The 15,650-nt window shown below is 43.1% G+C and overlaps 1 protein-coding gene across 5 annotated transcripts in view; it reads left to right on the top strand.

The window, feature by feature from the left end:
• The window catches only part of LOC126279017 (cohesin subunit SA-2-like), a 359,735-nt gene that overhangs the window by 104,009 nt on the left and 240,076 nt on the right, over positions 1-15,650 (top strand). For all 5 annotated transcript variants that reach the window (XM_049979406.1, XM_049979405.1, XM_049979404.1 and 2 more), the window contains one exon: positions 1,313-1,466. In XM_049979406.1, coding sequence (XP_049835363.1) covers positions 1,313-1,466 — 154 coding nt within the window. The remainder of the gene's footprint in view (positions 1-1,312; positions 1,467-15,650) is intronic.

Below are 15,650 nucleotides of genomic sequence, written 5' to 3'. Positions count from 1 at the left end.
CAGTAACTACTCTTGATGAACTGTGGTATCCTGTTGTGGCTGCATAGGCAGCTGTACCTGTACACGCTATCCAAGCTCTGTTTGGCTTAATGCCCAGGTGTATCAAAGCCATTATTACAGCCAGAGGTAGTTGTTCTGGGTACTGATTTCTCAGGATCTATGCACCCAATTTGCATGAAAATCTAAGTACATGTCAATTCTAGTATAATATATTTGTCGAATGAATACCTGTTTATCATCTGCATTTCTTGTTGGAGTAGCAATTTTAGTGGCCAGTAGTGTACACACTGATGGGTAGTGCCTACATGATAGGTGCAGTTGTGATGCAAATTTCGGACGATGCTGATAGACTTATCACTTACTCTTCTGGTATACTCTGCAAGTCTGCCAAGGATTGCAGAGAAAAAAATGCGTTAGTTGTTTAGACAATCAGTTATTTGTGCTGTCAAAATGCTCAAACATTCATCAGGACAATTTGGCAAGATGAGCACAAAGCTTCAAGCATATGACAAAGTAGTATACAAAAATGTATACAAACACAAGGACACCAACTGCCTTTCATGGAACATCCTAGTGCTGGAGAGATCTCAGGCATTGCTGCACTAATAAACATTTTAGCTGAGCAAAGTGAAGGCTTTCGTGGCCAGTTGTTGACAAACTGCCTATTTGCTTCTGTCTCAGGTTCTTTGTCCGAAGAACCTGAGACCGAAGCAAATAGGCAGGTTGAGCAAAGGGACCCGGACATTACTGAAGACTGGGAGAAATTGTCAAAGGAGAATACAGTGCATAAGGAGAAATCTTATGAAGTACTTCTCCATCTAAGAACCTCATTCTCATGTAAAAATTTCAGTAAATATGTTCATTGTCAGAAATATGATTACATTCTGTTGTTCCATGAAATAAGAATATGGAAGCATGTTAATGTTTACTTAATTTTACTTTCTTGTTAATAGAACAATTTTCTTATGCAATACATGTCATTTCATCCACCACAGTAAATTTATTAGGCTGTAATAAGTTGTGTGTCATGTTAAGAAAGAATGAGAGAGAAATGTTTTTCTTGTCTTTTATTTTCTCTCTCTCTCTCTCTCTCTCTCTCTCTCTCTCTCTCTGCCCTCCTCCCCATTTTTTTCATGAAGTAAATTTAATATTGTTTTTTAGAAATATGAATTTATTGTATGGAACGGTGAGCAGTTCTACTTAATTGGGACATGATGCTGTTTTGTGTATTAAGTTTACAGTCATTTAAAAAATAATAATAAATTAATCTAATACCTTCTGTGTGTTTTCTCGTGACTTTTTGTGTTTGCAGGGATTGTTCAAGTAAGATCAGACTTTTCTGTTGTGAAAAACTGAAGTCCTGGGTGGAAGAATATCCAGAAATTTTTGTCTCTGGTGAATATCTGGAAATAATTTATGTTTTGATGCATGATTCTCTGAAGAGTATTAGAATGTGCAGTTTAAAGGTAACACTATACTTTAGTTTTCCCAAAAGTACATTCTAATAGTACTGTAATGAAACAAGAATTAGTTAACTAATTTAACAACTTGTGACTCGAGGAACTCATTGTAATGCAGCTATGTCTGTGTGAGCACACAGGTCACTCAATGTGATGCTTCTGCTTTATCTACGGTAGGGTACAGGACATAGTAATTTAGACTAGATCAACAGATGAACCAGACAAAATACACAGATTGAATCTTGCATTCAGCAGCTCAGAGTGCATTATTTATAACCATTTTGACCAACTAAAACTGTGTTCTAACTAGGACTCAAACCCACATCCTTGTTTTGGCATCCCTAGATAATTCAGCCTCTACAAAGATTGCCTATGAAGAGCAGAGGTTCAGGTCCCAGTTCTTGACTGTAACACTTGTTTTAAACTGTCAAGAAGTTACAAGCAAACTGTGTCCCACAGTGCTGCAAGTACCTATTGTAATGCCTGCTCAGTTGAGGTGCTGCATTGATCATGTGTATTGCCAAACATTTCAGAACATGATAGTAAGTTTTCCATTGATGTAATTAATAGAGGCCACATTACGTGTGAACCCCAAGGATGATTATGGCTTAGCATGGACAAGAACATTTTCAAAGTAGTCAGTTCAAAGAAGTTGCTTGAGTATTTAGTTTGAAACACAGGACAGGTCCTGCTAATTCCAGATCCTCATGTTGTAAAATGAAATTGTATTGAAGTAAAATAAGACAAATCATAAATTCACTTGCTTCTGATGAACACCATACATGAAACTATCAAATTGTTAGAGCAAAGATGCCTCTGGAACATGAAGTGGAGCTGAATGTTAAATTTTTGAGCATCATTCAGATATCAAATGTACAGAGAAAGGAAGCAGAAATAGATCAAAATGCAGTACAGTCTTTCACTACAACACTGTTATATTCAGCGTGGAATTCAAATAATGGATCGGGCAACAGACATGTGAAGAATATTGAAATTTTGATGAAACTTGTGGCATTGTCTTTTCTGGAAGTTAATAGATGCAATGACGCAGTGAGGATGGATCACAGTTGCCTCCTAATCATCCCTTGTTAACTTTCCAGAATTTCTTAACCTGACCTTGGGTCACCATCATTCCCCATATCCCTCAACATGCAAGCTAACCTTACATCTGCAGAAAGAACTGCCAAAAAAACTGATCCCAGCATTATAGTCCTGCCTGCTGACAAAGGCCCCACCACTGTTGTTTTGAACCATGAAGATTACCTGGCAGGAGGAGTCCGCCAGCTGTCAGATTCATCCACTTACACCCTGCCACAGTGACCCCATTCCAGAAGCCCAGCAGGATCTCCGTCTCCCCCTAAATCTGTAGGCCCATCTCAGAAACTCTCCCCAGAGTCTCTCTCTCTCTCTCTCTCTCTCTCTCTCTCTCTCTCTCTCTCTTTCTCTCTCTCTCTCTCTCTCTCTCTCTCTCTGTTCCTAAAGTCCGTAAACCCAACTACCCAGGATGCCCCATTGTGGCCAGTTACTGTGTCACCATTGAGAGAATCTCGGCTCTTGTACACCAACACCTTCAGCCTTTTATCTGCAACCTACCCTCCTCTATAAAAGAGACTAACCATTTCCTCCACCTGCACTCAACAGTTTTTGGTCCTTCACCACAAGGTGCCTTGCTCATCACTGTTGATGCCACCTCCTTGTATACTAAGATCCCTTAATGCCCATGGCCTTTCCACTATTGAACACTACTTTTCTCATTGCCCAATGGATTCCAAATTTACAACTTCCTTCCTGGTCACCATACCCAGCCATATCCTCACCCAACCCCTCTCCTGGTTGAGATTCCATAATCATATATTCATGATCTGGATCGAAGGTGAGGATACCCTATCCAGATTCCTCCAGAACCTCAACATTGTCTTCCCTTTTCACTTCACCTGTCATACTTGTGCCAACAAGCCACTTTTGTCAATGCTGACCTCCATCTTGTAGATGGCTACATAAGAATCTCTGTCCTGATCAAACCTGCTCATACCTCCCAACCACCAGCAATACCTCCACTTTGACAGCTGCCACCCATTCCATACCAAGAAGTGCCTCCCATATAGCCTTGCGACCCATGGCTGCGCAGTCCCTCTTGAAATATATCGAGGGTCTCACTGAGCCCTTCACAGCCCATAGTTGCCCTCCCAATCTTGTACAGAAACAGATCCCCCATGACTTTTCTTTCCAGTCACCAACCACCTCCCAAAGCCGCACTGACTAGCCCAAGAGGAGCATTCCACTTGTGCCCTAATGCCACCCAGCACTGGAGTAACTGAATCACATTTTCTGCCAGGGTTTCTGCTCCCTTTCAATGTGCCCTGAAGTGAGGAATGTCTTACTTGCTATCTTTCCCACCCCTCCTACAGTGGTATTCCGACACCCACTGAACTTTCACAATATCCTCATGCACCCTTACACGACCCATGCTCCCAACTCCTTTCCTCGTGACTCGTATCCCTGTAATTGACCTAGATGCAGGATCTGTCTCTTACATCCACACACCACCACCTACTCCAGTCCAGTCACAAGCATCACCTATCCCATTAACACATTGAAACCAATGGATGTACTATATACGTTCACTACGTTTTAAGCGTAAAATGTGATCGTCGTATGTCATAGGTTCTTCACATCCAACTTATTTATTTGTGATTTAAACACATGTTTTATGTTCGTAAATGGCAATACTAATTGTGTGGCTTGTTGTAAGTGCAGTGTTAATGGCTAGCGCGTGCCAGTCTCTTGTGAATGGTGCCAGTGTTAGGTGAATTGCGCGCATGCTCGGAATATTGTTGAAGGTTGTTTTGTTCTATGTCGGCTGCTGTGTTGTGCTATTGTGTGCATCCTTTCTGTGTGTAAAAGCGTATAAATAGTGAATATGGCTGATAGTGAATATTCTGTTAGAAACAATGGTAGAAAGCGTATAAATAGTGAATATGGCTGATAGTGAATATTCTGATAGAAACAATGGTAGAGAGTATGAGGAAGCTAATGTGCTAGTTTCTATTAGCTAGGTTTGTCTTTCAGTTCAACACCTGCCCTTCATAGTGAATAGTGTCATTTTGATGCACTCCCTGAATTGCCTCTGTTTGAAGAAATGAGTGGAATTCAGGTTCCTGTCAATACATTATCAACAGAACTAGACCATTTGTTGCAATTTTTTGATTACAGCACGTTTCTAAAAGTGAAGCTAACTAGTGATACTATTTCTGAACTCGACCGTCAGAACAGAATCAAACCAAAATCTCTATGGAGGAAGTGGAGAGTAGTGAGGATACATGAAGTATATCAATTTTTTGCAGTCATTTTGCGTATTTGTTTTGTAAAGAAACCTAAACTTTGGTATTATAGGTTTGAAGACCCTGTGCAAATGGAGTTAAGAAAAAATATTAAATCATGGCAAATGATATTACTGCAATGTGCAAATAACAAGAAATTTGGAATGTTCTTGAAGAGTAAGTTTGTATCAGAAATTTTATATTAAATACTAGGAGTTATGCGGGAAACAAAGCTATTCAATAATTTGAGATGCACTAAGGCCATACCTTAAATTTGTATAGTATGGAATTACCAGTGTAATTGGGTGTAACATGCTAAATAACCAGTAAGGTAGGCTGGCCATGGCAGTCCCAAACTAGCAATGATGGCCCTTAGGGAAGCGGCAGCAAGGGATGAGAAGGATGTCCTTGTGCACTCCATGTGTCTGCTTACACATCTCATTTAATATGTTAAAGTGGTTGTTCTGGTGTATATTGAGGGAAGAGATCCAAATGACTGCAGATTGTCCACGTGTTTTAACGAAGAGAACTGCGAAGAGAAACAGAGCAGGCTAGGAAAAAATGGCTAAAAGAGTAATGTGATGCAATTGAAGAACTGGACAGTAAGGGAAGATATGACTTACTACACAACAGAGTAAAGACTATGACACGGGATCAAAACAGAACAAGAAGTGCTACTATGGACATTTTGAGTAAAGGCAAAGAGGTAGTGTACAAAGATCATGACAGATGTCCTCCAGAGATGGGAAGAATATCTAAAAGAGCTGTATGACACAGATCGCAAGCCAGAAACTCTGGAACTTGAATCATTCTACAGTGTAAGTGATGACGAGAAAGGACCAACCATCATAGTGGAAGAAGTAGAGTCTGCCATAGTTGCAATGAAAAACGGCAAAGCAGTAGTACACACACATTACTGAGAGATATATTAAAATACTTGAATGACAATGGAATAAGAGAAATATTGAGGTTATATAATAAAATATATGACAGTGGTGAATGACCTGAGGTCTTTCTGACAACAGTAATGATTCCATTACCGAAAAAACAAGGAACCAAGAAATGCAGTGAGATCAGGACAATCAGCCTCATTTCACATGCAGCCAAAGTGATGTTAAGAATAATTAATGAGGGACTTGAAAAAGTAAAAGTAGGGGAGAATCTTGACGAGGAGCAGTTTGGCTTTAGACAGAACACGGGCACCAGAGGTGCAATAGGGCTCCTACGAATCTTGGAAGAAAGGTTTATTGAAAAAGGAAGAGAACTCTATATGTGCTTCATCGATCTAGAAAAGGCATTTGACAATGTGGCTTGGGACAAACTGGTGACTATAATGAGGGAAAACCAGAAGATTTGTAAACTCATTATATCTAACCAAAAAGCATCAGTTAAAGTGAGAGGAGAAGGTACAAATTGGATTGGACTAGGAAAAGGAGTAAGACAAGGATGCTGTCTTATCACCTACCCTTTTCAACCTCTGCTTGGAAAATATGATTGACCAATGCTCATTAGATGATCAAGGAGGAGAAATTGGAGGAAGAAGAGTAGGGTGTTTGAGGTTTGCTGATGACATGGTCCTTCCACCTGGCCTTATGCATAAGATTTGATAACCGTAGAATCCCCCTAAATGGTTTAGTTGTGCTCTACACATGAGGCATTACCTTGTTGGTGGCTGACTTAAATGTTAAATACACATTGTCTCGGCAACTCTCCATGTAATGCAGATAGTGCCATCATGAGACATTATGTGTGTGCAGTAATTTAAAATGCTATGAAACTGTATTTGGCACCAAGGCTGTTGCACTTTTCTCACCCTGTACAGAAAGGTGCTGCTATTGGGAGCGCTAGAGCTCCAATGCTGTTGCAGACTATGAGGAGGGCTATCTGTGACTGCGAGAGAGAATGTTGGGGAGAAGTGAAATAGGATAGACTGAAAGAGGTACCTGGTTGGCTGTTAGCGGACAGTACGAGTGTACATTCCCAGAGGGTGGAAGTATTTGATGTATGATGCTGGTTTGGTGTCCAGCAGTCTGTTCCTGGAGAGCATGAAATGGGGCAGCATTTACAGGTGTATGTGTGTGTGTGTGTGTGTGTGTGTTTTTTGTTTGTTACATACACTGAAGAGCCAAAGAAACCGGTACACCTGCCTAATATCTTGTATGTGGCCCCTGTGAGCATACAGAAGTGCCGCAGCATGACGTGGCATGGACTCAGGCTAATACTGCTGGAGGGAATTGACACCATGAACCTGCTGGGCTGTCCATAAATCCATAAGAGTACGAGAGGGTGGAGATCTCTCGTGAAAAGAGTGTTGCAAGGAATCCCAGATTTGCTCAACAGTGTTAATGTCGGGGAGTTTGGTGGCCAGCAGGTGAGTTTAAACTCGGTAGAGTGTTCTGGAGCCATTCTGTAGCAATTCAGGATGTGCGGGGTGTTGCGTGGTCAGCCTGGAATTGCCCAAGTCTGTCGGAATGCCCAGTGTACAGGAATGGCTGCAGGTGATCAGACAGGATGCTTACGTACATGTCACCTGTGTCTAGACATATCGGGTTTCCCATATCACTCCAACTTCGTACTCCCCACACCATTACAGAGCCTTCACCAGCTTGAACACTCCCTTGCTGACACACAGGGTCCATGGATTCATGAGGTTGCCTCCATACCCATGCACATCCATCCGCTCAATACAATTTAAAACAAGATCTAATGATCAGTTATTGAAGCATTTGGAATGAAGTTCTAGAGTTTAAACCAGTTCAGGAATGCAATAGGTCTCAAATAATATTATAAACAGAAGGCAACCTAAAAAGCAAAATTGGTAACAGTGAAATTTTTGGGTTAAATTAATGTATGATTCTGAGAAATAGGCTAATGGAAAATAGTGGTTGTGCATTTGTTGCAAAAGACAAGAAAGTCAAATCTATGGAGATACTTATTGAAGCTGGATTCAAGATTGTGTGGGCAAGACTCAGTATTAAGACTAAATATAAGCCGGACAGAGTGGCCGAGTGGTTCTAGGCACTACAGTCTGGAACCGCGCGACCACTACGATCGCAGGTTCGAATCCTGCCTCGGGCATGGATGTCAGTGATGTCCTTAGATTAGTTAGGTTTAAGTAATTCTAAGTTCTATGGGACTGATGACCTCATAAGTTAAGTCCCATAGTGCTCAGAGCCATTTGAACTAAATATAAACGTGCAACTTGGTCCTTCTATCAGTTTCCAGACTCACCCTCAGGTTTAAATGAAAACTAAAGCTTGCTAGAACATTTGTTTCCCAATCATAAAGTCATAATTGCAGAAGACTTTAACCATCCAATGATCAATTTGGATAGTTATGTTAGTGATAGGTGTGGAGTGACATCCTATGAAATAATACTAGATGTTGGAAATACAGTAGACCTGACCTCATGGAGAATGACAATATTGAAATTGGCAAGGACAAAGTGCAAATAAAACAGACAGAAGGATTTACATGTTCAGTAAGCTAGATAAATAGACACTCAGGTCATATCTGAAAGACAAGCTCAAAACATTTGCCTCTGGACAGCAGTGTGTAGAGGAACTGTAGCTCAATTTGAAAAGAATAGCTGACCGTGCTCTGGATAAATATGTTTGCAGTAGAAAAGTTCATGATGGGAGGGGCACTCCATGGTATACAGTCTGTAAAGAAATTTCCAAAGAAACAATAACAACTGCATAATGGATATAAAATGAAGCATAGGGCTATAGGTAGGAAGACATTGAATGAAACATGTTTGGCTGTTGCTAGAGCAATGTGTGAATACTATAACAGTATCTTATTGAAAGATCTTTCACAACCCCAAAGAAAAATATTGGTGTCATTTGGAATTGCTTTCAGTGACACCAAAGTTAGTGTCCAGGCAGTTGTGGACGACAGAGAAACTGAAATTGAGGACTGCAAGACTAAAGTAGAAATGCTGAATTCTGTTTAAAATATTCCTTTACAGGGAAACTACCCCAGTTTAATTCTGATATCGCTACAGGGGTGAGTGATATAGATATTAATGCAGTCATATTGATAAAAAAACTGAATCACTAAAAGTAACAAGGAACCACAGTCCAGTAGAGTCCATGTCAGATTCAATAGAGAATTTGCTTCCATTTTAACCACTATCTAGTTTCCCCGGTTTGGAAATATCGTAAACTGAGGCTGATGTGCAGAGCAATCTGAGTTGTTGTGGGCAGGTGGCGTAGTCTCCATGTTTGTTTACGTTTTGTGATTTTGCTCTTTCCTCTTAAATTACTGCTCTCACATGAAATTAAAACAGAATGGATTTCTGTGGCCGCGAGCTATCAAGTGAATTAAAATACATTCACAGAATTGTGGAAGGCTGAATTGTGTTATAAACATTAATCACTTTGCAGAGTAATGAAGGTTTTTGTCAGTTTGCTCCGGAAATTTGGCTTTTAATAACCTTTTCCGCTGTGGCAGTCAATTTATTTGAAACAAGATGTTTAATTCCCCACCATTGGCTAGTTTAAACTGTTCACTGCATTTAAAGTGCACTTTTTCGTTTTCTAACAGATATGGCAATCCCCCTGCGAGTCTGGGTGTTAGAATAGGCCCGAGGCGACTAAAACGAGCCTCACACGTTTTGGCATTTACGTGATAGTTCCCTGTCGGGTTTGACCTCCATTTTTCAAAATTTTCTTGAAGAGCGAGCCAATTGAGGAAGGTCTCCTTGCATGTTGCATTGTGTCCATCATGCGTTGAGACCTATTGCATCCTTCGTCGACGTGGATCTGCTCATTCCGCAACTCTTGGGCGAGGTCACCCTTTTGGGTGCATATTTTTCCATCGACTGTGCAATATCATTTTCTGCTGATGATGATAATGGACTTGTTTGTTTGGTTGCACCTGATATTCTGCACAGTACCCAGTTCATTGTGGTGGGGCTGCCATGTAGCCTGTTGGTTGTAGCCGTCTTACCACACAGGGATCGCTATGCTGATGCCTGCACCATTAACTCCCCCCGTACGCCGAGGAGTAATCAGGACTCCGGGCAATGGCCATCCTGCCAGGTGGCCTTTGTTGTGGCTGGGTGGCACCCATAGGGAGGGCCCCTGGTCGGAATGGGTGTCATCAGGGCGGATGACACACAATGAAGCATAGTACTTCATCTCTTGCTGGTGGTCAAAATCAAGCAGTCTCTAAGCGTTCACGGGCTCAGTTCAGTGCATAGAAGTACGACTCCAAATTGTTCCCCTCCCTGGCCACACCAATGGGAGGAACGTCAGGCTAAGGATGTCAGTGTCTCTTATTCGCCCCGGTACCTTGTATGTTCGATAGATGATGGGGAATCTTTCATGATGATGAAGCCTCAGTGTTTTGTTGAGCATTGGCTCAGTCTTGATCAAAATAGCATCCTCTGCCCAGTCACGGGCGTTACTCGCTTGTGACAAGCTCTGGGATGTTTCTGTAACCATCACACCCCACAAAAGCTTAAATATGGTCCAGGGTATCATATTTCACAGGGACCTTCTTTTGCAGTGATTTGCCAATTTAGAGCAGCGAGGTGTACCTTTCGTTTGGCGTGTACAGTAGGGCCCGAAGGATAATCAAGTTGACACTGGTGCCTTCATCTTGGCCTACAAGGGCGATACATTACCCGAGAAGGTCAAGGTGGTGGTCTACCGCTGTGATGAAAAGCCCTATATCCCTCCCCCAATGTGGTGCTTTAAATGCTGGGAGTTCAGCCATTTGTCTTCTCGCTGTACTTCCAGCATCACATGTCGAGATTGCAGACGCCCATCACATCCCAATACTCCATGTGCCACACCTCCCTTCTGTGTCAACTGCAGAGAGCAGCATTTGTGTTGCTTGCCTGACTGCAGGATTCTCCAGAAAGAAAGGAAAATCATGGAGTACAAGACTCTTGACCAACTGACCTACATTGAGGCTAAGAGGCAATTTGAATGCCTACATCGTGTACGTATGACATGGTCTTACGCCGCTGCAACAACCGTTTTGGCCCCATCAGCTCCACCAACCCCAGTCACCTCTCAGAGCTGGAAGACTACACCTGCCCCCTTGATGGGGGATGGGGGGGGGGGGGCATTTCCCTCCCTGTTGTTACCACACTACCTACTTCGGGAGCAACACTGCCCCCACCCCACAACACCCCCCACAACACACACTCCCCAAAAACACCCCCAACACCCCCCAACTAACACCCCCCCAACACCCCCCAACCAACACCACCTCCATTCCCCCCCCCCCCCCCCAACTTCCCCATCTTCCTGTCACTGCCCCAGCATCAGGCCCACATGTGCCTGCCCAGATGGGCTTTAAACAAGGTGCAATGGGAAACTTTAACCTCTGCTGTTACCATAGAATCTCCCCCACACAGGAACATCAATGGGATGGTTGAGCAGGTGACTACAACAATGCTTTCTGCGCTCTTTAGGATGCCCCCAATGAAAAGCAGTCCCTTGGTGGTCACCGGAAGTCGCTGAAGTGATTAAGGAGTGTCGGCAAGCTCTACAGCAACATAAGCAGCACCCTTCGCTGGAGCACATCATAGCCTTTAAACGGCTCTGTGGCCACGTTCGTGAACTTACCAGACAACAGAAGCAGAAGTGTTGGGAGAGATAAATATCGACCATTGGGTGCCGTACGTCACTTTCCCAAGTCAAATATGTTTTTGGGTACCAGATCCCAACAGGTGTTGCCAGTGTTATCATAAATGGCATGTTATTGATCGACACAATCGCAATTGCCAAGCACTTTGCTGAGCACTATGCTCGAGCCTCTTTGTTGGAGAATTACCTCCCAGCCTTTTGCACTCTGAAGTGGCAGCTGGAAGAGAAAGTCCTCTTGTTAACTACATGCCACAGTGAATCCTACAATGCCCCATTTACAGAGTGGGAGTTCCCCAGTGCCCTTGCACATTGCCCTGACACTGCTCCTGGGACAGACTGTATCAACAGTCAGATGATTAAACATCTTTCATCTGACTCCAAGCAACATCTCCTCATCATCTTCAACTGGATCTGGTGCGATGGCATCTTTCCATCATAATGGTGGGAGAGCACCGTCATTCCAGTGCTGAAACCTGGTAAAAACCGGCTTGATGTGGATAGCTATCGTCCCGTCACCCTTACCAACGTACGTTGTAAACTGTTGGAACGCTTGTTGTGTCCGCAACTGTTGGAACGATTGTTGTGTCCGCAGTTGGGTTGGGTCCTAGAGTCACGTGGCCTGCTGGCTCCATGTCAGGGCTGCTTCTGCCAGGGTCACTCTACCACTGATGATCTTGTGTCCCTTGAGTCTGCCATCCGTACAGCCTTTTCCAGATGCCAACACATGGTTGCCGTCTTTTTTTATTTACGAAAAGCGTATGACAGCACCTGGCAACATCATATCCTTGCCACATTATACAAATGGAGTCTCTGAGGCCCGCTTCTGATTTTTGTCCAAAATTTCCTGTTGCTTCGTACTTTCCCTGTCCAAGTTGGTGCCGCCCAAAATTTCCCTCGGTACTCAGGAGAATGAGGACCTGCAGAGCTCTGTATTGAGTGTATCTCTGTTTTTGTGGTCATTAATGGTCTAGCAGCAGTTATAGGGCTGCCTGTCTCACCCTCTCTATATGCAGATGACATCTGCATGTTGTACTGCTCCACCAGTACTGGTGTTGCTGAGCAGTGCCTACAGGGAGCCATCCACAGTGTGCAGTGATGGGCTCTCTGTTTCCAGCTTCTGGCTGCAAAGTCTTGTGTTACACTTTTCTGTTGGCATTGTACTGTTCATCTGGAACCAGAACTTTACCTTAATGACAATCCACTCATGGTAGTGGAGACATATCGATTCTTAGGACTGGTTTTTGACGCCCAATTGATATGGATTCGTCATCTTCATCAGCTGAAGCAGAAATGCTGGCAGCACCACAATGCCCTCTGCTGCCTAAGCAACACCAACTGGGGTGCAGAGCCCTTGTTCAATCCCACCTTGAATATGAGAGTCTGGTTTATGGTTCGGCGGCACCCTTAGCATTGCATTTACTTGACCCACTGCACCACTGTGGCATTTGCCTAGCGACAGGAGCTTTGAGACGAGTCCGGTGACCAGCGTTCTGTTGGAGGCCAGAGTCCCTGCAGGTTAGGTGTGCACAACTGCTGGCTGGTTACATTGCACACGTTCATAGCTCTCTTGCATATTCGAATTACCGTCTCCTTTTCCCACCCATGGCGGTTCATCTGCCGCATCAGTGGCCCAGGTCAGGGCTTCCAATTGCAGTTCGTGTCCGATCCCTTCTTTCCAAATGGAAGTCCTTGCCTTAACCACCTATACTTGAGATCCATTCACATACACCTCTATGCTGCACACCTAGGCTGTGGCTTCGCTTGGACCTTTTCTCATGTCCCTAAGGACTCAGTTAACCCTGTGGCTCTCCACTGCCACTTCCTCTCAATTCTTGACATATACTGAGGTCATGAAGTGGTTTATGCTGATGGCTCGATGGCTGATGATCACGTTGGCTTCCCGTGTGTCCATGTGGGACATACTGAACAGCATTCCTTGCCCGATGGCTGCAGTGTTTTCACTGCCGAGCTGGTGGCTATATCTTGTGCTCTTGAACACATTTGTTCATGTCTTGGGGAGACTTTTCTTCTGTGTACTCACTCCTTGAGGAGCCTACAAGCTATCGTCCAGTGCTACTCTCGTCATCCTTTGCTAGCGATCATTAGTCCATCTATGCCCTGGAATGGTCCAGTCGATCAGTGGTGTTTGTCTGAACCCCAGGTCATGTCGGAATCCCAGGCAACGAACTTGCCGACAGGCTAGACGGAAACTACCTATGGAGAATGGCTTCTCTGCAACTGACCTGTGTTCAGTACTACGCTGCAAGGTTTTGCGGCTTTGGGAGATGAAGGAAAGGCATAACCTCAGTACACACAACAAACAGCGAGCCATTAAGGAGACTATGAATGTGTGGAAGACCTCCTTGCAGGCCTCTCTCAGGGATTCTGGGGTTCTGTCACCTCCGTATTGGACGCACTTTGGTGACACATGGCTACCTCCTGCGCCGTGATGATCCACCTCAGTGTTGGTGTGGCACCAGCAGACAGTGACCCATATCTTGGTAAGCTGTCCTTCTTTGGCTGCCCTGCGACGAACTCTTCAGTTATTGGACTCGTTGTCATTAATTTTAGCTGACAATGCCTCATAAGCTAATTTAGTTTTACATTTTATATGTGATGGTGGGTTTTATCATTCTATATAAGTTTTCTTGCATGTTCTTTGTCCCTTCGTGTTCTCAACTCTAATGTTTTTAGGCTTTGTTTAAATGTGTCCCAGATTGGCTGGCTTTTGTTTTTTATTCTCATGGTTGGCCAGCCACATTCATCTGCTCTCTTGTTTTTATCCATTCTACCTGTTTCTTGCTTCTCTCTGTGGTTTTATTTTCCTGTTTTGTCCATAGTAGTGTTGGTTGTCCTTCTGGTTCTTCCATTCTCCTGTTATTGTGCTGTAAATTTCCTTTTTTTTTCTTTCCCTTGTGTAATTATTTTACTGGGAACAAGGGACTGATGACTTTGCAGTTTGGTCCCTTCCCCCCGCCCCCTTCCTTTAAACAAACCAACCAACCAACATACGGCGTTATGTCATAACAAAGAACCAAACATGAAATAATACAATACTGGTACTCGAAGAAAATTTACATCCTGAAAACCACATTGAAAAGCTCAATATCAGGTAGAGGCCTACTTTATTGGGAATCTGGACATACAAATGTGCACCTTAATCCAAATTATGCATTTTAGTGTGGTTCATGAAATTCCAATGCTTTTAGAGTATCCTCTGATGACTTGTTTCTTTATGACATTATGTAAGATCTTTTAATGTTTTACACATACGAACATACGGGCTTCCTATGTCATCGTAGCTGTGCAAGCACAGTGACACCTCTTATCTAGCACTCTCTAGCAACTGCTGGAACAAACCTGTTTCTTACAGGTTGTGGAAAAATATTGCGAATGGTGGTTTGGAAAGTGTTACTTTCAAAGTAAATTTTCTTTCATGTAAGATGAACTAAGTGGAACAATGAACGATGAATTTCTTAAAGCACAGAGCATTTGACTCTCATTTAAAAATCAACTCTTTGATGATGAGCTTTTTAGAAGAATTTTGAGCCCACAAGATCGGACATTTATGTCGTTATAAAAAATTTTACTGGCACATTTGTGTGTGATTATCGTAAAGTGTAACACCCTCAAAAAAGACCAATATGTGAAAGCTTTTCTTTTCTTGTAGCAACACAATTTACATTTCGCACAACTATCTTTTTGTTTCTGGGTCGTACCCGTACACCCATGACTCATCTCCAGTTATCACAGTGTTCCTAAACCCAGGATCAGTGTTGTTGGTGTCCAGAAGGTCCTGTGCAACGTCAAAACAGAGGTCTTTTTGTTCCGGTGACAACAACTTAGGCACGAATTTCTCAGCCACTTGGTGCATGTTCAAATCCTCACACAAAATTGCATATGCAAAGTCTTTACTCACTCCAATCTCTTGGGCAACCTCCCACACGGTCAAACAACAATCTGCCATCATCAAAGTTTGCACCCTCTCAACAACAGCTGCACTCTGAGCAGTTTGGGGTCTGCCAGAAAATTGGTCACTTTCCGGTGATGTGCAGCCATTTTTGAATTGGTTGAACCACTCCTTAATTTGTGTTACACCCATTGCATCTTCTCCAAACACCTACTGAATTTTATGAATTGTTACACTTTGAGAATCACGAAGCTTTTGACAAAATTTGATGCAGTGTCTTTGCTCAACATGTTTAGTCATCTTGAGAGAGTCGGTAATTCAACGAACGTGTTGTGCAGCACCTCACTCAGCGACC

Source organism: Schistocerca gregaria, chromosome 6 (genome assembly GCF_023897955.1).
Source record: "Schistocerca gregaria isolate iqSchGreg1 chromosome 6, iqSchGreg1.2, whole genome shotgun sequence".
In the NCBI taxonomy this organism is placed as follows: domain Eukaryota; kingdom Metazoa; phylum Arthropoda; class Insecta; order Orthoptera; family Acrididae; genus Schistocerca; species Schistocerca gregaria.
This window is presented reverse-complemented; position numbering and strand designations above follow the sequence as displayed.